Below are 21,902 nucleotides of genomic sequence, written 5' to 3' on the forward strand. Positions count from 1 at the left end.
AAAGTATTTGTATAATAGTAACTATAGGCAGTCCTGTAGGTAGACGTACAAGCACAACTGGGGCTAGGATTTCCGTTGCTAAGTAAGGCGGTTGTTAAAAGTCGTGCTGATTTTATGAGCTTTTTTTTTTTTGCCACACTTAAGCAAATCGTTGCGGTGGTTAAATGAAACACATTGGCATTAAGCAAGGCCAGCTTCCTCCCATTGATTTTGCTTATCGGAAACCGGCTGGGAAGGTGGCCAATGGCCAATCACATGATCCCAGACGCGCTGCAATATCTACATACATGTCAGTTGCGAAGCGTAAAACATTTCGATTGTGTCGCCTTGGGGTTGCTGCAACAGTTGTAAATGCAAATTGGTTATAAGTCTTTTTTTTTTCAGTATTGTGTAACTTCGAACAGTTGGTAAATGGATGGTCATAAGTCAAGGACTACCTATAATACGTTATCAGTGTGCCGCAAGCCACCTCTAGTGTCTGTAACTGTATGTGTTGTGGCCTGTCGACCGCCAGCCTCTCCAGCAGCCGAATCAAATGAGGCATGGGAGTCGGGGTCAGCATCAAGGCAACCTGAGGGGGAAGAGGGAATGGAGCTGTCAGAGGGAGAGACAGAGGAGGAGCCTGGGACATCCATCAGCCCTCAGGTGGAGAGTCAACAGCCCCCAGGACTGGAAGTGGCTGATGAGGAAGAGGAGGAACAGCTGTGTCCAGTGCCTAAAGGCAGAGGAGAGGAGAGCAGTGGAAATCTATGGGCCGGTCCTTGGGACAGAAGAGCTGCAGCTGCTCGTGAAACCCCACCCTAGCTCTGGGATAAAAGGCAGGGGGCCGAGATGAATAGACGTGGCAGACAAACTGTTCACCTCCCTGGTGGACAGACTTGTTAGCCTGTGTTGAGAGAGAAATTCTTTGCTGGGGCTGCCGGCGTTCCTAATAAAGGAATCATTGATTTAAATACAGAGGATTTGTCCTGTTTGGGGAGCCGGGTCAGAACAACATGACACAAAAAAACCACCCCGCACAAAATAACAAATCTTATGTGTGTTATCTCCTGTCTTCGATGTTTCTGCTCCTTGCCTTGGGTGGAACCCAAAAATTGGATTAATCAGATAAGCCATGATTCAGCTAACCAAAGATTAAGGGTGACTATGAATACAGTCTCTATGCGTGGAGCCTTGTTATTTGCATGACATTATCTAATGGGGCTGAATAACATCATTTGCCCAATAATGTCTTCACGTTTCTAATGTGGCTTACGAACGTTGTTTGTTGCCCAGGAATGTCTAGGCTTTCTTTGTGTCTGACAAATTGAACTGAGTCAGCGGTGTCATGAACCCATAACTCAGTGGTATTTCTCAAACTTGGCAATTTCAAGACGGCGTAGAAATTTCCCAGCCGGGAAATTTCATTGCTGGGAAAACTAATTAGCCTCAAACACAGGTCTCTGCGTGTTCTAATTGTATCATTGTGTCTCACGGCAATAGGGCAAGCAACAATAAATATCAGTATGGAAATGCTTTATTTGAGCAGGAGGACGAAAAGGGTACATTTCTGTTGAAATTCCTGAAGGATCAACTGTGCTCCACCTTTCAAGAAACTATACCTGAGTTGGCAAATTCTTTCAGAGGCTGTTGACCCAAGTTTTTTTTTAAAAAAATGCCTAACAGATGCAAAGGTTTAACGAAGGAATTCTTTTGATCCTTTTTTTTCCCCCTTGGTCCCTAAACAGGGCAGAAAACCTAGCTTGTAATTTGGAGGAGTACATGATCTTAGGTAGTATGTGAAACTTATAAACTTGTTTCGTGTAAGGTCTGCTTTGCGGAAATAACTCAGCCCAGGAATTTCATTCTGTGCCGGGATCTTTTACTGAATTGTAGAATGATGACAGCCTTGGCTAGAAAATGTTAGTTGCACTTCTGTTTTGAATAAATCCCAGGTTCCCAACTCCACACTACAAGTTGTTTATTTGGGGGGGTGAAATTGGAGGAGGGGTGTTATTATATATGCCGTCTTGAGCAGCTCTGGGAAAGATTTCTTTTAATTTAATTTAATAAACCAATCTTGGTGACAGAGCGCCAAGATCCAGATTATAGCAGAACGTAGGTGAAAAATATAACTGTAAAACGGTTAGCAACTTTTTTTTAAAAAAAAATAAGCATCTCTTTTAGCTCATGTTGTAGTCTTATTTCTCCTCCCCTTGGGCTCCTTCGTGACTTCGACTACACATCCTATCATGCTTGGCCAAGAATAAAAACACGTGGAAGAAGAAACCAGTATTTCTGCAGTCTCCTTCCAGAAGGGATAACCTGGGAAAGGTTGATTTTTTTTGTGAGTCCGGATTGGCTGTTGAAAGTGCAATAGGAGGACAGAGGGGAGGAAAGGGAGGGGGACCCAACATAGAGTGACTTGGGGGGGGGGGTCTGTAAGTCCTTGCACACAAGTCACACATTAATGCTTCAGCCTGACTCTCCAAGAATATGTGGTCAAGACTTTGGACTTTTTCTTCACGATGCAAGTATACGTTCCTTCGTTGATGGCGTTGGCTATGATGCTCATGTGGTCGCCATTCAGAAACAGGTAGCCAGGATAGGAATATTCTAGCAATTCCTTCTCCTTATACCAACTGCATGAAAAAAGGAAAGGGGGAGGAAGGAAGGAGAAAGGAAAGGAAGGGAAAAGAAAGAAACCGGAAGGAAGGAAGGAAAAGAAGAAAAAACAGGAAGGAAGGAGGGAAAGAAAAAAGAAGAAAGGAAGGAAAAAGGAAAAGAAAGGAAAGAAAGAGAAACAGGAAGAAAGGAAGGAGGGAAAGAGGAAGGAAGGAAGGGAAAAGAAAGAAACCAGAAGGAAGGAAGAAAAAACAGGAAGAAAGGAGAGAAAGAACGAAAAAGAAGGAAGGAAGAAAAAAACAGGAAGGAAGGAAGGAAAAAGGTAAGGAGAGAAAGAGAAACAGGAAGAAAGGAAGGGAAAAAAAACAGGAAGGAAGGGAAAAGAAAGAAACCAGAAGGAAGGAAAGAAGAAAAAATGAAAAGAAGGAAAAAACAGGAAGGAAGGAGAGAAAAAAAGAAGAAGGAAGGAAGGGAAAAGGAAAAAAATAATAATTAGTTTGATCAACTGTACCAAGTTTAGCCCATGCAGCATACTTAATAACAGATCCCACATGGAGATCTTTTTTAGTCTCTAGGTTTGGCAGCTACGATACGATGCCAATCCAGGGGAAAAAAAGAGGACATTTTAGCCTTTATAACTTTCCCTCTTGCCATTCATCTCAAGAGTCCCAAAAATCCAGATGCGAGTTAACTTACTAAACTTTCCCCTTTTTGTGAATGATTTTCTGGCCACATCGGAAAGTAACGTTCCGGCCCTCGGGGACGAGCCTGGTCTTCATTCTTGGAGGCGGCGGGGTGGGTATCGCCGTCGGAAAGGGGAACGCTGAAAAGTGGGAACAACCGAGGCATCAGCTCAGAATTAAAACCAGGGAACGAACGCAGCTATCCCTCACCAAAGATTTAAAAAGTGATGGCGTGATCCAGAAGAGCCCCGGCTTGCGTTTGATCCGTTAAATCTGCTAAATTCCTAAATTTTTGTTGCCGATTGATTTTCACTCTGCAAATAGTCCGCTCTTCGTCTTTGGAATTGTTTTCATGTCATGACCCGCCCAGGCTAGATGTGGAACAAATGAAGTTTTCCTGGGACTGTAACAGATTGTTGTCGCTTCCCTTCCCTTCCCAAATCTATTTAGAAAACAAATTTTGGGGTTTTGAATTTCCCAAAGACGGTTGGATGATGCAGAGAGATTCCTGAACTCTTGGGAAAATATTACACCAGCAGTTCCTTCCTACTAAAAACTATTTTATAGCAGTGTTTCCCAATCTTAGCAACTTCGCTGGGGAATTCTGGGAATTGAAGTTCATCCCTCTTAAAAGTTGCCAAAGTTGAAAAATACTTGCGTAGAGAATTTACCAAAAAAAGCGACGTGAGAATTACCCAAGCAAAAATCGCAGCTGTAGGGGCAGTGTTTTTTCATAAACCGTTGACGCGTTCGACAGTATCCTTTCCGACTCCATGATGGGCATATAAACAGTCGGTCTTTGCAGCCTGGGAAAAAAATGTTAACAAAAAAAAAAACAGGATTTCACTTTAAAATGCCCAAGAAGAAAAGGTAGAAAAGTCACCCTTCATTTCGTGTCTGAACTGATTGGACCCTGTTCTTAACACAAAAGCAAGGTGTGGGCGGCCAAATTTAACAAAGCGCCAGACAGATTAATCCATAAGCAGAATACCTTTTCACGGCTACGAGTTCGGATTCGGCTGAAAGGTAACAGGCCGGTTTACTTTTCTGGAGGTTGGAGCTTAATCCCAACCGCTCAACATTTTAGCACTTTCTCCTCCTGTGGCATGTAAAAAACTGGTATATGAAGCAGCCTCTTTGTAATCCTCTAAAGATGGAGCCAACTTAAGAGGAGGGGAGAAAAAAAACCCCACTTTTGTTGATGTTTTCTCAAGGTAAAATACACATCTTCTCCCACTCAATCTGTTCTAATTTGCTGAGATTTTATTTTTTTTCAAACTGCGTACTGAGGAAACCACCCGCATCGATGCTAGTGGGGGAGTGAGAAGATACAGTTGATTTCCAGAAAAGAAATATTTAGTATAAACGCAAAGTGAAGAAGGATATTTTCAGTTGATCGGATTTTAGCGAAAATAATTCTACCCCATTCTTTGTAAACAGGCGTGGATGGCGCGTTTGGCACAAAGGTCTGCCAATCCAAACAGTTTGAAACACAAAGGGTACAATAATATATATATAATTATTATTGTCCCCTCTCCACCATCTCGGAGGCCTCTGTTTCAAGCTGAAAAACACGCTTCAGCTGTTGGATTGGAAACCTATCATTTTCTCTGACTTTCAGAGGCCCAGGGAAGGCAGTCTGGGGGAACTCAAAGCCACCGCATGCTGAAGTCCTCGTCCAAGAATTTGGATAGATAATGCTGCCTTCATAGAGTGTTAGGATTGACCTGAAACCATTTTAATTTAAATTTTAAAACGTATGCCCTGTGATTTCTCCATCCAGGCACTCTCCTCCGGGTGCCTTTCTACAAACCTAGACCGGGAATTTTAAAAACCCAGTCCTCCAAATCGCTCTTTTTATCGGGAAAACTGGCAAAGGAGATGATTAAATCGTTCCAACGTTCTTCCTTTCCTCCCGGCAAGCGACGCGCCTGCTTACCATAAAGCCGGTACATTCCCCACATCTCGTCCTGCGAGATCGTGTTCTTTCCCGTCAGGGTTGCATTCACATGCATCAAGGCCTTGGGATCCAGAGAGTGCATAAGACCTAACGCGTGGCCAATTTCATGGGCGGCTACGTGAACCAAATCTGTCAGCCAGACTCCTTTAAAAAAAATTTTTTTTAAAAAAAGGAAGCTAATTAACTGGTTGAATTATAAGGAGGAAAACATACAGCGTGTTATAAAAAGTATTCAGACTAATTTAGGGTGCTTCAGTCTTATCTCCTAGGTTTAACACACACACCCCACACACACGCACAAAACAACAACCAGGAACAGAAAGGATTTCAGTCAATCAAGTTTGCTTCATGCAGTGTCCTGGCTTGGCTTAACAGATGGTGGAAAATAAAACACAACAATAGTTCTCGCCTTAACAACAGTTTCATTTAATGGCCAGAATTTACAACTGCACTTAAAAAAAAGTGACTTATGACTGTTTTTTCCACTCTTAATGACTGTTGCATCATCCCCGTGCCACGTGATCAAAATTCAGGCGCTTGGCAGCCGACTCGTATTTACGACGGCCGCAGCGTCCCTGGGTCACGTGATCCTCTTTTGCGACCTGACAAGGGGAAGCTAGATTCCCTTAACAAAACGTGTTACTCCCTTAACCACTTAAAAAGTAGCAAAGCTCCCTTAACAACCGTCTCGCTTAAGCAGCCAAAATTTTGGGCTCGATTGTGGTCGTAAGTCCAGGACTCTGTTACTGTACTTTGGTTCTAACGTCGCTGCAGCCCACAACTGCCTTGATCTTGGTAGCCAACGTGAGCTACTCATTTTGCAAATCTTCATCTGCTCTGCAAAGGGGCAGGATTCCCCTTCGGAGAATTCATTTTCCAGCTCATTCTTCTTGAAACACAAGATGTCAGAGGTTAGATAGAAGATTCTTTTCCTTCAAGCCCCTAGCAAATCTCCCCCAATCCTTTTTCTTAATTTAAAACAGAAGCGGGCAGTAGCAAATAAAAGTTGATTCAGCTGCTCTTGAATTGTGTAACTCCGTGTCCTGGATTAAAGTTCCTTTCTCATCTGGCACAGAGGATTTTTTTTTTTCATTTAAAAATAAATAAATAAAATATCGAAATATCGAAATAACAACCCTGCTTTGACTCCCAAGCTGCAGCTGTCTTGAAATTTAGTCATGCAAACAAATTCTCGGTTTTTTTGTCTCTCGGTCTTTCTAAATAAGGAAATGCTCGCAAACTTGTCTCGTGGAGTTAATTCTTGGATGTTTGGGGCACAAAAAAAGGAAATAACAGATTTTCCTTGTCTTGGAGACAGAGCACATCTGCCGCCCGGGGATTTCGCTGCTGTAAAAAATTTCCTGTTTCCCGATCAGAAATAAATCCCAATGTCGCTCTGCAAAGTTTTGAGATTAGTTTTATGAGCGAATAATTTTGTCTCCTGTTTTCAGTCCTAGAGGAATGGGCCGTATAAGGTTGACAATCCTTTAGAGAAATCGTTAAAAACAGCACGGTTGCAAACTAATATTCAGCATTAAGGAGGTCAGGTCTCATCTCCCGGATCTTTCCGACAAAGCCCGGATAAATCAAAACGTTTCTTATGAAAATTATTCCCTATTGGATGGGCAGACTAACCATCCCGTCATTCAAATTCAATTTTTCTTCTCTTATTTTGAATAAGATCTTGGCACTCTGTAGCTTGAAAGAAAAGGCAACAAATTTTCCTTCTACAGTAGTGGCCAAAATTGTGGAAACCTTTTGGGAAAAGTGTATTTTTGAAGTTTGATGGCTAATAACACCACTTTTTTTTTTTTGAGGGAGTTTCAAACTAATCCTATTACACTGCTGGAATGGCCTAGGTGTAGCCCAGACCTTCACCCAATGGAAAATCTATGGATTTTCCGACTAAAGAAACTTGTTAGTCAGAAGCGACTCAGCAATAAAACCCAGTTAATAGAAGCCATCCTTCAATCTTGGTTCCACATGATAACAGCTGCAGAACTCAAGGACTTGGTTCACTCCATGGGAAGACATTGTAAGGCCATAATTCATACTAAAGGTTTCCCAACTAAGTATTCACTGACATGGGGATCATTTTTGTATATCTCATTTTTTTCTACGTGTTTCGCTTTTCTTCTTTATACTATCACTGCTATTCTAATAGCAAATCCTTCATCAAAGTTATTGCATTACATTCTTGATTCAATGATCTTTCCATGGATATATAATTTTATGGTACTACTTCCCCCCAAAAAACAACTAGCTTTAGAAAAATACACTTTTCCCAAAAGGTTTCCACAATTTTGGCCACTGCTGTATGTTTTTCCCAAATGGGGCATCGGATAGCCAGAATCACAAACTTGAAGATGCTAGAAACCTCAGGGCAGGGGAGTTGCCCGTTGTCTCTCTGCATGCTGCGTCTTGCTGGGTTTCCCAATAACTCTCCTTGGGGTGGGGATTATTTATACCGTCAGGCCACCGATGGATCGTTCAGGACCTCCGATTTGCTATTTTCAAATCCCTCTCTGCAGAGACAGGCCCAGAATAGGGACTCGTACAGAGACACATCAGGGAAGCACGCTTTAAAAAAACCCAAAAAAAAAACCTTAATGGGGAAAGGCTCATCTTGAACCAAAGGGCCATCTGTTTAGCATTTTATGGAATTCTTTAAAAACAAATAACAGTGGCCGCTGGGCTCCCGCAAAGTCTGCAGGAAGAAAAAAAAAAAGCCATCACCCAGATGGGAGAAAAAATGTAAACAGCGTTTTTGTTTTTCCGATGAGAAAGGGAGCATAACAAACGCTTGATAACACTCGGGGGCTTTTGGGGTCTCGGCCAGCAGCAACAGTTAAGCAAAAACTTCAGTATTCAGCTGGCAGGAATATTTTCATCAGCGCGACGTTCCAGCCTTTATTTGAAAGGCATCGGATGGCGAAATCTTTTGACAGGCCGGAAAAAGCAACACGGAGAAACGCCGCCTGATTTCGTACGAATCCATTCAGTAACTTTTAGAGTGTGGGGTCTTCAGGATGCCAATAATTTTGACGCCAGTTTCTACAGCAGGCTTACTTTATTGTCAAAAAAAAAAAAAAGTTAGATACTCATGGACGTTCAACCTCTGATGGGTTTGGTTTGCTCTCACCGGACACCCCTTAGGAAAGACTGCAAAACTTTCCAAGGAATAAAAGATAGGAAAAGGAAGGGAAGGAAGGAAGGAAGGAAGGAAGAAGCTAGTTGGAGATGTTCATAGATGTGGAATTATCTGACTTCCTTAAGGACTAGAAGTTTGGTTTAGCAAAACAAAGTGAGAAAGCTGAATACTGCCCCGTGTGATAATGTAACATATAGAATAATATAGACATATAGAATAATAAGAGTTGGAAGGGACCTTGGAGGTCTTCTAGTCCAACCCCCTGCTTAGGCAGGAAACCCTACACCAGGGGTCTCCAACTTTGGTCCCTTTAAGACTTGTGGACTTCAACTCCCAGAGTTCCTCAGCCAGCTTTGCTGCCTGAGGGACTCTGGGAGTTGAAGTCCACAAGTCTTAAAGGGACCAAGGTTCGAGACCCCTGCCCTACACCACTTCAGACAAAGGGTTATCCAACCTCTTCTTAAAAGCTTCCAGATCTTCCTTGCACTCTGAGTTCAACTCTTTGACACCTTTGTAGATGTATAGGTAGTCCTTGACTTACAACCGTTCATTCAGTGACCGTTCGAAATAACAACGGCACTGAAAAAAAGTGACTTACGACCATTTTTCACACTTACGACCGCTGCAGCATCCTCACATTCGTGTGATATACATTCAGACACCTGACAACTGACTCGCAAAGACCACGGAGAAGCCACTTAACAACCGTGTGCCTAACTCCACTGCAGCGATTCACTTAACAACGGTGGCAAGAAAAGTCTAAAAACGGGACAAAACTCGCTGAATAAATTTTTCAATTGGCCACATAAATTCTGGACTTGCCTAATTCGAAGACTACCTTTATTCATATTTTTCTTGGTAATAACCCAACAATGGTTTGGAGAAAGTTTTTTTGTGTTTTTGCTTAGTCAGCCCATTTTACAGCCTGGGACTAAATATCTAAAGCCAAATTGGTCTTTATCTTCTTCTTTCATCTCTCAAACATCACAGTCTTTTTTTTTTTTTTGATGATGATGATTCAGGGGTGTCAAATCCAATACTTTTAAAATTTGCAACATGTTTGCTGAATTCCTTTCATCCGGTTCCAGGATCTCTAATTGCTGTTGGATTTATAGCTGATTTTTTTTCCCCCTTCTACAAATAGCAAATGCCATGATTTTCTTCCTTTCTCCGAAGTTCATTTTTTTTCCCCTCCATTCTGTTCTTCCATCGATCTTTTAGCAACGAATTTCATTTTTTTCGACTCAGATTTTCCTTCCCGGCTCTAAATTCTTTTTTCCTTACAAATAAGGTGGATAAAGGGGATCCTGGGATCCATCCAGCCCACTTACCCTTTTTCCAGCTGAACCGAGTGTCCCCGACAATCCAATACTCATGGTCATCAAAATGGATCTCCCCCGTCTGCGGGAAAAAAGCGTGGGCTAACTCGCCCGTGATCCCATCGAAACAGTGGTGGATTTGCGATTCCACGCAATCCGTGTGGTTGATGGGGTAGAAACCTGGAAGGTAGTTTGTAGGGCGGGGAGAAAGAGGGGTTAAAAAAAAAGATAAAATTGAGATCACTTCATATCTACAGATCAGGACTATCCCGGCTAGTTTTGTCCTCTCTCTTCTGGGCATCTCAAGGATTGCTTTTCAACTTCAAAGCTGTTCATGCAGTGTTTCCCAACCGTGGTAATTTTTAAGATGTGCGGACTTCAACTCCTAGAATTCCCCAGCCAGCACGGGTGGGGAATTCTGGGAGTTGAAGTCCACACATCTTAAAAATTACCACGGTTGAGAAACACTGCATTAATTTAACACATCTGCAAAACCCAACTTGTCCACCAGACTCAACACACTCCCTGTACCGTCCCTTAGAAACCGGGGAGAACCTATGACCTCCCAACGCTGTGGGTCACATTCCCCAAACACGGCCACCTTTGAATGCCAGAGTCTAACTCACAACGTAATCCATTCTCACGTCGCCATATTTAATTGGAATGAAAAGCATGCAAAATCTCATTTTATTTTTTATCGTTTGATTTTTAGAATGTGATCCTCGCCCTACTTCTTGTGCGAAGTTTGAGCCCAAAGCAAACTATTTTGGAAATCTTGTATTAACCCAAAAACTTCTTCTCCCCAACCCCCCTTTCATTTCCACACAGCACCCAGCCAACTTCGAGACCACAAAAGGGATATCTTTGCAACTCCCCCCACCCCCCAGATTCTTTCTGCTCCTTGCCAAATTAATGTTCTGTTTTCAATTGAGTGGCATGCACAGATAGAACGGCATGATCTGGTCAGGCTAAACTATTCCTTTCCCCCCTCCAAATAATCTGGAAGAACATGTAAAATCTTGCTTCGGCTACCCGATGACTTTGTGCATTCCAGATGTTGCAGTGTGGCCCTCTGGTTTGAGGATGGAAACAAACAAGAAAAATTGGTTGTGCAAAGACATTTCTGCCTGAGTCATCTCCGCTGTTGACAATCAAGTAGCCAGACTTGACAACAGAATGAATGTTTCGATAAAATGTAGGGAACTGAAGTCTATGATAAACCTTAGAAATTAGACCTTTCTAAGTGGGTTTTTTTTAGGCTTTTCAATCAGTCAGTCTTGGTTTCCTGCTTCCCATCTCCACCCTACATACCAATAGTACTTAAGACATAGGTCGCTTCACAGCCCTCTCTAAGTGGTTTATAGAGTCAGCCTCTTGCCCCCAACAATCTGGGTCCTCAGTTTACTGACCTCGGAAGGATGGAAGGCTGAGTCAACCTTGAGCCAGTCGTCAGGATCAAACTCCTGACAGTGGGCAGAGTTATTTATTTATTTATTTATTTATTTATTTATTCGTACTTTTATACCGCCCTATCTCCCTAGGGACTCAGGGCGGTGTACAGCCATATAAAAAACACATAAATATACAAAGTAAAACATTCATCTAAAAAACTTATTATAAAGGCCAAATATTTAAAATAAACATATAAATAATAAAACCCAATTTAAAACCAAATCTAAAATTTAGACATTTAAAAATTTAAAACCCTAGTCCAGTCCTGCGCAAATGAATAGATGTGTCTTAAGCTCGCGGCGGAAGGTCCGAAGGTAGGAAATTTACGAAGTCCTGGGGGAAGCAATACTGCTTTCTAACCACTGGGAGGGAGGGAAGGAGGAAGAAAGGAAGATAGATAGATAGATAGATAGATAGATAGATAGATAGATAGATAGATAGATAGATAGATAGATAGCAATAGTACTTAAGACTTATATACTGCTTCACAGCTTTTACAGCTCTCTCTAAGCGGTTTACAGAGTCAGCCTCTTGTCCCCAACAATCTGGGTCCTCGTGTTACCGACCTCGGAAGGACGGAAGGCTGAGTCAACCTTGAGCCTGGTGAGATTCGATCTGCCAAACTGCAGGCAGTCAGCAGAAGTAGCCTGCAGTTCTGCACTCTAACCACTGCGCCACCACAGTTCTTATTCCATAATCATTCCTTAATCTGTATCCCTCCTTGTCACGTAGTTTTACAGCCAGTCCTCGACTTACGACCACAGTTGAGCCCGACATTTCTGTTGCGAAGCGAGACGGTTGTAAAGCAAAATTTGCCCCACTTTATGACCTATCACGCCACAGTTGTTCAATGAATCCCTGCAGTTGTTACGTTAGTCACACGGTTGTTAAGTGAAGCTAGCTTCCCCGTTGACTTTGCTCGTCGGAAGGGATGCCGTGACCCCCCCCCGGGGGACACTGCGACCGTCATAAACGCGAACCAGTTGCCAAGCATCTGAATTTGGAGCACATGGCCATGGGGGTGTTGCAGTGGTCGTAAGTGTGAAAAATGGTCATGTCGCTTTTTTCGCTGCCCTTATAACTTCAGGCACTAAATGAATGGTTATAAGTCAAGGACTACCTTTATAAAGGTAAAGGTTTCCCTCGCACATACGTGTTAGTCCTTGCCGACTCTAGGGAGTGGTGCTCATCTCCGTTTCAAAGCCGAAGAGCCAGCGCTGTCCGAAGACGTCTCCGTGGTCATGTGGCCGTCATGACTAAGCACCAAAGGCACACGGAACGCTCTTAGCTTCCCACCAAAGGTGGTGCCTATTTTTCTACTTGCCTTTTTTACCTGCTTTCGAACTGCTAGGTTGGCAGAAGCTGGGACAAGTCACGGGAGCTCACCCCCGTTACGCGGCGCTAGGGATTCAAACCGCTGAACTGCCGACCTTTCGATCGACAAGCTCAGCGTCTTAGCCACTGAGCCTTGCATACACCTGTATACAGTGCGATAATTTAAGGATGCTTCCCGTTGGACGTGAGAATCGGCGCGGTGAAGGTACCTACCGATTGTGAGATCGCTGGAGGTACTCCCTGACACTTCGCGGAAGGTGAACGGGGAGACGTCGCTCCACATGCGGAAAGCTGCGATCAGCCCTTTCCTGGTCTGGCTTTTGCCGATCAGGTTTTTGGGGAAAGACAGAATCCTGCAGGGGAATACAACAAAATAAACTTAAGGGATTTGTTCACCACAGATTCCTGGCCAGGTTTGACTTGTGTTGAACCAACCACGAATTTGTGGTTGGGGCTATGAAAAGTTAAATCCAGGATAGGAAATGGACAAGAACTCACTTTGGATCTATTTCATCAGAATCAGAACAGCTGAAATTGGAAGGGACCTTGGAGGTCTTCTAGTCCAACCCCCCAGGTCAAGCAGGAGACACTATACCAGTAATGGCTAATCTTTTTGGTGCCCAGTGCCCAAAGCGCGCACACACGAAACCCCAAAATGCCATGTGAGCGCCCCTCCTCCCCTGTGAATGTGCCACGCCCCCCCCACACCTATTTTTGGCTTCCAGGTTGGTGCAGGCGGCCTTCCAGGCCCAAAATAAGGTGTGGGGGGTGCACGTATCTGCAGCACCCCCAAAATGCAATGCGCGTCCCCCTCATGCACCCCAAGCATGCTCAGCAGAGACCGGAAGACCAGCTGGCTGGTGGGAGACACGCAAGCATGCGCGGTGGAGCTGGGCTGGGGCAACAGCTGCCGAACACCGAATTCCCACAGAACCATCTAATGCCTATGTATATTTACCCATGTTGTATGTCTGTAGTATTATTATCCTTCTCATCTTCTTTCCTAGCTCCTCTTATTGGTATCATGAATATAATAATAATAATTTTTATTACTCTTGTTGCTTTGTGTGTATACTGAGAGCTTCTGCACCGGAGACCAATTCCTTGCGTGTCTTGATCACAGTTGGCCAAACGAAGTATTGTAGTAGAAATGATGCGCTTTGCATGGTTTTATGGAGCCGAAGTCTCCAACCTCGGTAACTTTACGACTTGTGGACTTCAACTCCCAGCACGCTGGTTGAGGAATTCTGGGAGTTGAACTCCGCAAGTTGTAAAGTTGTCACGGTTGGAGACCCCTGCTATGGAGGGTCTAATGGGCTGATTTATCACAAACCCAGGGCTCCTAAACCAGGTTTGCTTTGAACTGTTTTGTCTTTTAATAGGGACAATCCTTATAGCTCCGTTGTTGTTGTTTTTTTTGGTCTCCCTCTCTCTCAGCACCCAACAGCTGACGCAGAGGAAGGACAAAGTCTACCAATAGCATCTTTCTCCGATTAAAGATACAGGTATTTGTATATTTATTTGTAAAGCGAAACATATCAAACTTTGGCTTAAAAGGACACAGAGGTGGGTTTTTCCACCACCCCCCAGCCAAATATGAGCCCAACGGGGCCTCTGTGGCTCAGACTGGTAAGACAGTCTGTTATTAACAGCAGCTGCTTGCAATTACTGCAGGTTCAAGCCCCACCAGGCCCAAGGTTGACTCAGCCTTCCATCCTTTATAAGGTAGGTAAAATGAGGACCCAGATTGTTGGGGGCAATAAGTTGACTTTGTATATAATATACAAATGGATGAAGACTATTGCTTGACAGTGTGTAAGCCGCCCGGAGTCTTCGGAGAAGGGCGGGATATAAATGCAAATAAAATAAAAATAAATAAATAAAATAAACGTGGTCTCATCTGCCAATCTTGACTTTGGCATGGCTTAGCCTCGCAAGGGCCAAAAAAAAAACCCTCTCTCTCTCTGTTTTTTTTTGGCTTGGCAGTTTCTTGCCGGGCATCACAAAAGAGACGGTGTTGTCACAGTTGTTCCTGGAGCTTAAGAAGACAGAAATGCCAACAATGATGTTGCCTGCAGCCATTTCTGCACCAGCTTAACGTTGCTGTTTTGTTCCAAGCAGGGAGGCCGGGAAAAAAATGAATGTCTCTTTTCATTTCAACCCTTCGAGAACTTGGATTTCATTTCCTGGGTTTCCAATTCGCAAGTGGGCAAGCATAAATTTTCCCCACCTCAAAAAAAGAGGAAAAACAATTCCAACGTCCATCAAATCTTAGCCCATGATAATTCCAAACAGGACTTATTTTTTCCTTTGAATTTGTGATCTCTCCATGCAACGGAATCTTTGTCCTTCCAAAGAAGGGGTGGGAGGGAGAAATGGCTTTGGGTCCAAATTTCTATCCAAACATCTCGTTCTTGGCACCTCCAAAGGCAAAATTCATATTTCAGAGTTGCGCAATGCCATTTGCCGTTTCATTTTTTTTTTATTTTCTTTTTTTTTAAAAAAGGAGATAAATGCAGACTTTTAAGGAAACGTATGGAGTAAAATGCATATTATTAAGGGAAAGGCACAAAGGCCATTGAAGTAGGATTCAGGTGTATTTATTTATTTTAGAAAGGGTGGAAAAACATAATTGTTGGGGTGTTTTATTTGTAGTCTAATGTACAAAGACAAGAAAATAAGAGATGGAATGAAAGATTTATGAGATATGTATGTCATGGCGTCATATGGACAATTCAAAAGAAATTTTTTTTTAAAAAAATCCAGACTTTTGGAAACTTAACACAGCCACTCAATTTGAGTGTCTGCGTAAGATTTCTCTCAAGGGAAACAATGGTCTGATTTACAATCCTTTGTTTAAGAATGGATATAATGTGCGTTAATTTCAGATTTGGAAATTTGACTCTAAAATTGAAGTATAATTTTGAACATGAGAATAGAATAGAGAATAGAATTTTTTTATTGGCCAAGTGTGATTGGACACACAAGGAGTTTGTCTTGGTGTATCTGCTCTTAGGGTATATAAAAAAAGAGATATGTGAGGAGGGGAGAAATATGAAATCTATGGGTAGCGATTGTCTTAGCTGTATGGATTTGAAATCTAAATTATATCTCTTTTTTTTTAATCCTGACCCCACCAATTTTCTTCAGTGGGCTTGTTCATTTTTGCAAGAGGTTACCCATCATTGTACCCCAGAACAACCTAAAGAAAATTCCACATCCTTGGTTTAAATTTGGGTGACTGCCATAGTAGTGCTCTCAACTCAGGGGGAAAAATAACAACAACACCTACATTTTTAATTCTGGTTGCTTGCTTCTCACTATCCTTGATTGTATTGGTTCTTGATTGGAAATATTCTTCCCCATCTTAGCATGAATAGAAACCAACTCTAGTTTCTATTCCGTGATTGTGTCAAGTTTAGCACTGGGGGAAAGAAAACATCCTTACTTGTACGTTAAATTGAAATGATCCCATTTAAGACGTCCTGGCGTCAGCGTGTAACGTTTTTTCCGGAGATGAGGAGGCGGAGGTGGGAAGGGCACCTTTCGAAGGTCCAAGTTAACTTCAAGGGTTGCACCAGGTAGGGCCGTGTCTCCCTTAAACACAGAGAAACAAATCAGAAGCTTTGGAGCAGAACTTTAACACAGAGAGCATCTTCAAACAGCTCCCAGACCAAGTCAGTTTCTCAGCATTTTCCCCTTCTTTTTTGCAGCAGCCATTTTTTTTTTCTGGAAAATTTATTTTCTGTCTTGGTTCTGCAATCTAAACTAATTTAAATCAATTGCTCTGAGGTCAACACCCTTTAGATATGATGGATTTTGGCTTCCTTCCATCAGCCTGTTCTGGATGACACCAGATTGTCTACTCTAATCTTACTAAATCAGACAGGAGCCAAGAAACCAAGGATATTTTCCAGGAAAAAAACAGGCTTTTCCAAGTTACTAGCCCCTGAGGTATATTTCTCGGAATTCAGTTGCCACTAAATCTGGTGTTTCCATTTAGCAATTAAGGGTATTATTAGCTGTTTATTGTCTCTCCAAGATTCACCCAGCCTCCTTCTTTAAAGACAACCAAGCCGGTAGCCTCCCTTAGATTTTTGGACGGAGATTTAAAAAAAAAATAAAAAAAATAGTCATCTGTTGTATAATAAAGCATTTTTGCACTTTTTTCTAAATCTCATTTTTGCAAAAAAGGAGTTTTGTGCTCTGGGCAAAAATATGTGGTTTTGGAGGAACGGGGCCAAGATCAGGAAAAGACAAAATGCACAAAAATAAGAAGAAAAAAACTTTTAGAAATGGAATAAAAGCCACAGCAGAAGTCAGTTTGCTCACTTCTGTCCTGGAGGTGAAGTGAAAAATGTAAATGGTAAAATCTTACTTGAGCAGGAAAAAAGTAATCTTGAATTTCACCATGTGAATTTCAGAGTTGCAAGGAAACCACTCACCCACCCACCCACAAGACCAGAGGCGGGTTTCAGTAGGTTCTGACCAGTTCTGGAGAACCGGTAGCGGAAATTTTGAGTAGTTCAGAGAACCGGTAGTAAAAATTCTGATTGGTCCCACCCCCATCTATTCTCTGCCTCCCAAGTCCCAGCTGATCGGGAGGAAATGGGGATTTTGCAGTAACCTTCCCCTGGAGTGGGGTGGGAATGGAGATTTTACAGTATCCTTCCCCTGCCACGCCCATCAAGCCACGCCACACCCACAGAACCGGTAGTAAAAAAAATCTGAAATCCACCACTGCCCAAGGCGTCTATTAAAAAGCTATTGTTTTATTTTTATTTATGTTTTTTTTTAGAGTTGGAACCAGGACAAATAGTGGCCTAGCTGATGTATAACACTTTAAAAGACTTTTATGCCGCTGTTCTTCACCGTTTCCTGAACCACATAATCACAGGGGGTGTCTGTCATATGACATCAGCTGTTGAAGGTGAGCCAATTCTGGCTTTATAGATTTTGGGGAGGGAAAAGCTCACCCACCGGAAGAGAAGAAAAAAAAAAATATGTTCAAGACATTACAGCTTTTGATTGATGGCTGCTGGTAACCAAGTTTCCAGCTTCATCCCAGCTTTCGTAACTACAAAAACTAAGTGACATAACCGCCAACATTTAATTGATGGTCTAGGAGTTTTACAGCAATAAATATATTGCTGTAAAACTTTTTAACAGATTAATAGAGTTGGAAGGGACCTTGTAGGTCATCTAGCCCAACCTCCCACCCAAACAGCAGACCCCACACCATTTTTGACAGATGACAGTCCAGTCTCTTCTTGAAAGCCTCCAGTGATGAAGCTCCCAGAACTTCCGAAGGCAATTTCTGTTCCATTGCTTGATTGCTCTCACAATCAGGAAGTTTCTCCTTATTTTCAGGTTGAATCTCTCCTTGGTCAGTTTCCATCCATTATTCCTTTCTGGCCTTTGGGTGCTTTAGAAAATAGCTTGACACCCCCCCCCCTCTCTGTGGTAGCCCCTCAAATATTGGAAGACTTCTATCATGTCTCCCCTGGTCCTTCTCTTCACTAGATTGGCCATGCCCAGTTCCTGCAACCGTTCATTGTACGTTTTCGTCTCCAGTCCCCTCATCATCCTGGTTGCTCTTCTCTGCACTCTTTCTAGAGTCTCAACATCTTTTTTATAGCGTGGTGACCACCCCTAGACCTCCAGTTAAAAGTTGGAGGTTATGTCACTTACATAAATATATATACAGTAGTGGCCCAAATTGTGGAAACCTTTTGGGAAAAGTGTATTCTTGAAATTTGATGGCTAATAACACCACTTTTTTTTGGAGTTTCAAGATAATCGTATTCCACTACTGGAATGGCCTGGGAAGAGCCCAGACCTTCACCCATTCAATGGAGCCAACTAAAGAAACTGGTTAGTCAGAAGCGACCCAGCAATAAAACCCAGTTAATAGAAGCCATCTTTCAATCTTGGTTTTATATGATAACAGCTGCAAATCTAAAAGACATTGTAAGGCTGTAATTCATGCTAAAGGTTACCCAACTATGTATTAACTGACATGGGGATAATTTCTTTATATATCTCGTTTTGTCTACGTGTTTCACTTTCCTTCTTTATACTGTAACTGCTATTCTAATAGCAAATCCTTCATAAAAGTGATGGCATTACATTCTTGATTAAATTATCTTTCCATTGATATATAATTTTATGGTACTACTCCAAAAAAAAAAAGTGTTATTAGCTAGTTTTAGAAAATACACTTTCCCCAAAAGGTTTCCCACAATTTTGGCCACTACTGTATGTATTAAATGCTGTTCTCCTTGCAAACAGGCTTGTTTTAAAAGAAAATTGAGAAATTGGTTTATTTCCAGGACAAGTGAAACTCAGCAGGACGAAAATGAGCAAATCTCAAGGAGTTGAAATCTGCAACGTGTTAACCAGAAGGAGGTTTTGCGATTATCACAATTTGACAAATCTCCTCCTCCTGCAAGAATCCAAACAATTCTGAACTCATGTCCTTATCTAGCTTGGGAGTATCAGGAAAATTGCATGGCTGCCGCCTCCTTTTCCTTGCCAAAACCTCGCTCCAAGAAGTATTAAATCCATTTTTATTTTTTTGGGGTGGTGGTGGGTGGCTGGAGAGTTGCTCCATTTTAAGGACTTCTCTCCTGTTAGAAAAGGAATCCAGGTTTTGAGTATTGAAAGGCTTCTCAAACTCCAGCCCTTGAAAGGCAATTCCTCGATATTTTCAATTTTGCTCATCTCAGCAAAAAAAAAAAGAAAATGGGGGGGGGGGGGAACCAGGGCTGGATGAGTCACTCAGCTGCTGCGCTTAAGTAACAGAGAACTGGCGTTTTTGGAAGTCGTCCAACTTCTCCATGGCTTTCATCCATGCCAACTTTTTCTCCTTGGATTGGCACTTTTCCTCCAGTTGCGGCAGGACTAACGTCTACGCCGCTGGCCCCGATGAAGCCTCTTAAATGTTAAGTTTTGGAAAAGGCCTGCTTGGATAGCTTTTGCGGGCACAAGGAAGAGATTCAGAGGGTCAGGAAGAAGAAGGGGGAATGTAAGAAGAAAGATCTTGTTCCAGAAGGGATTTAAACAACAGCCATGTCATTTTCATTGATCTTTTATCCCAGAGCTGGATGGATGGAGAGAGGATTGACAAACGCTCTGCAGATTCTCTTGGGGAAAAGCCCAGTTTTCTGGTTTGCAAATCCCACTCTCTGCAAAACAAGCACAGGGACTCGGAGGGAGGAATCGTTTTGCCACCAGATGTTGTGAGTTTTGCTAGCCTCCTTCAGCGCTGCCTAAGGCCACATCTGCTAAAACTCTTCCCCCAGCTAGAGAAAGAAACACACGTTAGCTTGCAAAGCACGTTGGTGCATTCAGAAATGAGACCCCGGGCTCAACTTCCCCTCCTTGGTCTATTTGAACGGACAGCGGCCCCCCGGGAAGGAAGAAGGGCGGAGCACACACACTAGGCTTAGAGCCAAAGAGTTGAGTCAAAGAGAGAGAGAGAAAGATAAGCCGAACACTGTTCACTAAACTTGTGGCTGCAAGTTTGATAATGGAAGAGAGCAGAGAAACAGAGAGAGTCAGACAGGCTGAGGGCAACTTCAGAGGTTGAGTTTCTTGACAAAAATGGGGCTCCTGATTTTACTGCCATTGTTTCCCATAGATAGATAGATAGATAGATAGATAGATAGATAGATAGATAGATAGATAGATAGATAGATAGATAGATAGATAGATAGATGATACAGAGAGAGACGAGAGAGATGATAGATGATAAATAACTAGGATAGATGGATGGGTGATATAGATAGATAGATAGATAGATAGATAGATAGATAGATAGATAGATAGATAGATAGATAGATGATAGAGATAGATTGATATGATTGATGTTAGATATAAATAGATATGATTGATAGATGTTACATATAGATAGATAGATGATAGATAGATATGATTGATAGATGATAGGATAAATAGATGATAGATAGCATGGATGTATGGATAGATAGATGAGAGAGAGAGGATAAATAGATGATAGATAGATAGATAGATAGATAGATAGATAGATAGATAGATAGATAGGATAAATAGATGATAGATAGCATGGATGTATGGATAGATGGATGATAGATGATAGATGATAAATAAAGGTGATTGATAGAGATAGATAGATGATAGATATAGATAGAAAGAAAAGAAAGAAAAACAAAGAATATATATAGAGATATAATTTAGAGAGAGACATGTAGACAGGTACCATTCACATACTTGAATGCTTTTTAATCGTGATGCCTTGTTGCTTATGATGGAAAGAGCCTTGGGAAGCAGTTGTAGTCTAAAATGTTACTCCAGTTCCCACCATAACAGAATATGACAAGAGTCGGAAGTAACATTGAAGGTCCAACCCCTTGTTCAGGCAGGAAACCCCTACACCATTTCAGACAAATGAGCTCAGTTGTCCAATCTCTTTTTTAAAAAACCTCCGTCTTTTTTTCCCCCATCCATGACCAGCATCCCACACCAGGTTTCAAACAGGATGAAGACACCAACTGTCCATCCAACGTGCATGAAGGGAGCATTTGTTCTTGTAGTAGGAAAGAAAACACGGACACGTAGCCTTCAAATCCCATCCTGGGGGATTCGAAGTCTTGCTCCACGTTAAGTCTACCTCGCCAGATTGTTGTGAGGGTATCGGGGTTGGGGTTGGGGCTTCCCACAGAACCCCTTGGAAGAGAAGCGAGCAAGATAAATCAAAACAGCCGTATTTTAAATATCAGCGGCTTACCTGGGTCTTCTGGGCTTCTTTTGCAAACGAATCTTCCAAAACCACCAGAAGAATTAAAAGCAGGAAAATGCCGGTTGAATTTCCAGGGCTTGGATAATATTTATGTTTCTTCTGCCTGCCAGCAGGCAATAAAAAAGGAGAAAGACTCGCAGAAAGACTTTTGAACTGCTCCATGGCTGCATTTAATTAAAACCGAACGCGAAAGAAGAATTAACCCGGGAGGAAATTCAACCCCAAGGCATCCAGTTTGCGAGAGGCAGATTGTTCTGAAGTTCTGAAGAGTTAGGCTGAGAGGGCAAAATTTCCTGGAGTGCTGAGAATTTTTCTGGAGCGCTTAAAAAAGAAAAGAAAAAGGATGCCAGTGCCAAGGTTCGAGTGAAGTTTCTTGACAGGCTCCACCAAGGAATCTCTGCTTGTGGAAGAAGGGAATGGAGAAGGGAAAGAGGGAAAACAGCTGGAAAGGAAAAGGAGCGAGAGCTAAGCCAGCTGTTTCAGCATCTGGACGAGGGCGGCCCTAGATCCCTGTGTGCACACCGGGAGGAGGAAAATGATAGACTCCCAATCAGTGGATTCTGAGCACACGTTACACACGCCCTGAATCTTTTTATCGATGGGATCTGTTCCACAGTCA

General features: G+C 42.4%; 1 protein-coding gene across 1 annotated transcript; it reads right to left on the reverse strand.

The window, feature by feature from the left end:
• Window positions 1-1,500: 1,500 nt before the first annotated feature.
• On the reverse strand, window positions 1,501-21,827 carry MMP23B (matrix metallopeptidase 23B). The gene is made up of 8 exons (XM_058161040.1): window positions 21,272-21,827; window positions 15,953-16,101; window positions 12,718-12,857; window positions 9,730-9,897; window positions 5,227-5,391; window positions 3,983-4,093; window positions 3,301-3,427; window positions 1,501-2,621 (listed from the first exon to the last, which is right to left on the reverse strand). The coding sequence occupies exons 1-8, from the start codon at window positions 21,443-21,445 to the stop codon at window positions 2,447-2,449; spliced, it is 1,209 nt and encodes a 402-aa protein (XP_058017023.1). The 5' UTR covers window positions 21,446-21,827; the 3' UTR covers window positions 1,501-2,446.
• Between the last annotated feature and the right edge of the window lie 75 nt (window positions 21,828-21,902).

Source organism: Ahaetulla prasina, chromosome 18, assembly GCF_028640845.1.
Source record: "Ahaetulla prasina isolate Xishuangbanna chromosome 18, ASM2864084v1, whole genome shotgun sequence".
NCBI classification, from domain to species: Eukaryota; Metazoa; Chordata; class Lepidosauria; order Squamata; family Colubridae; genus Ahaetulla; species Ahaetulla prasina.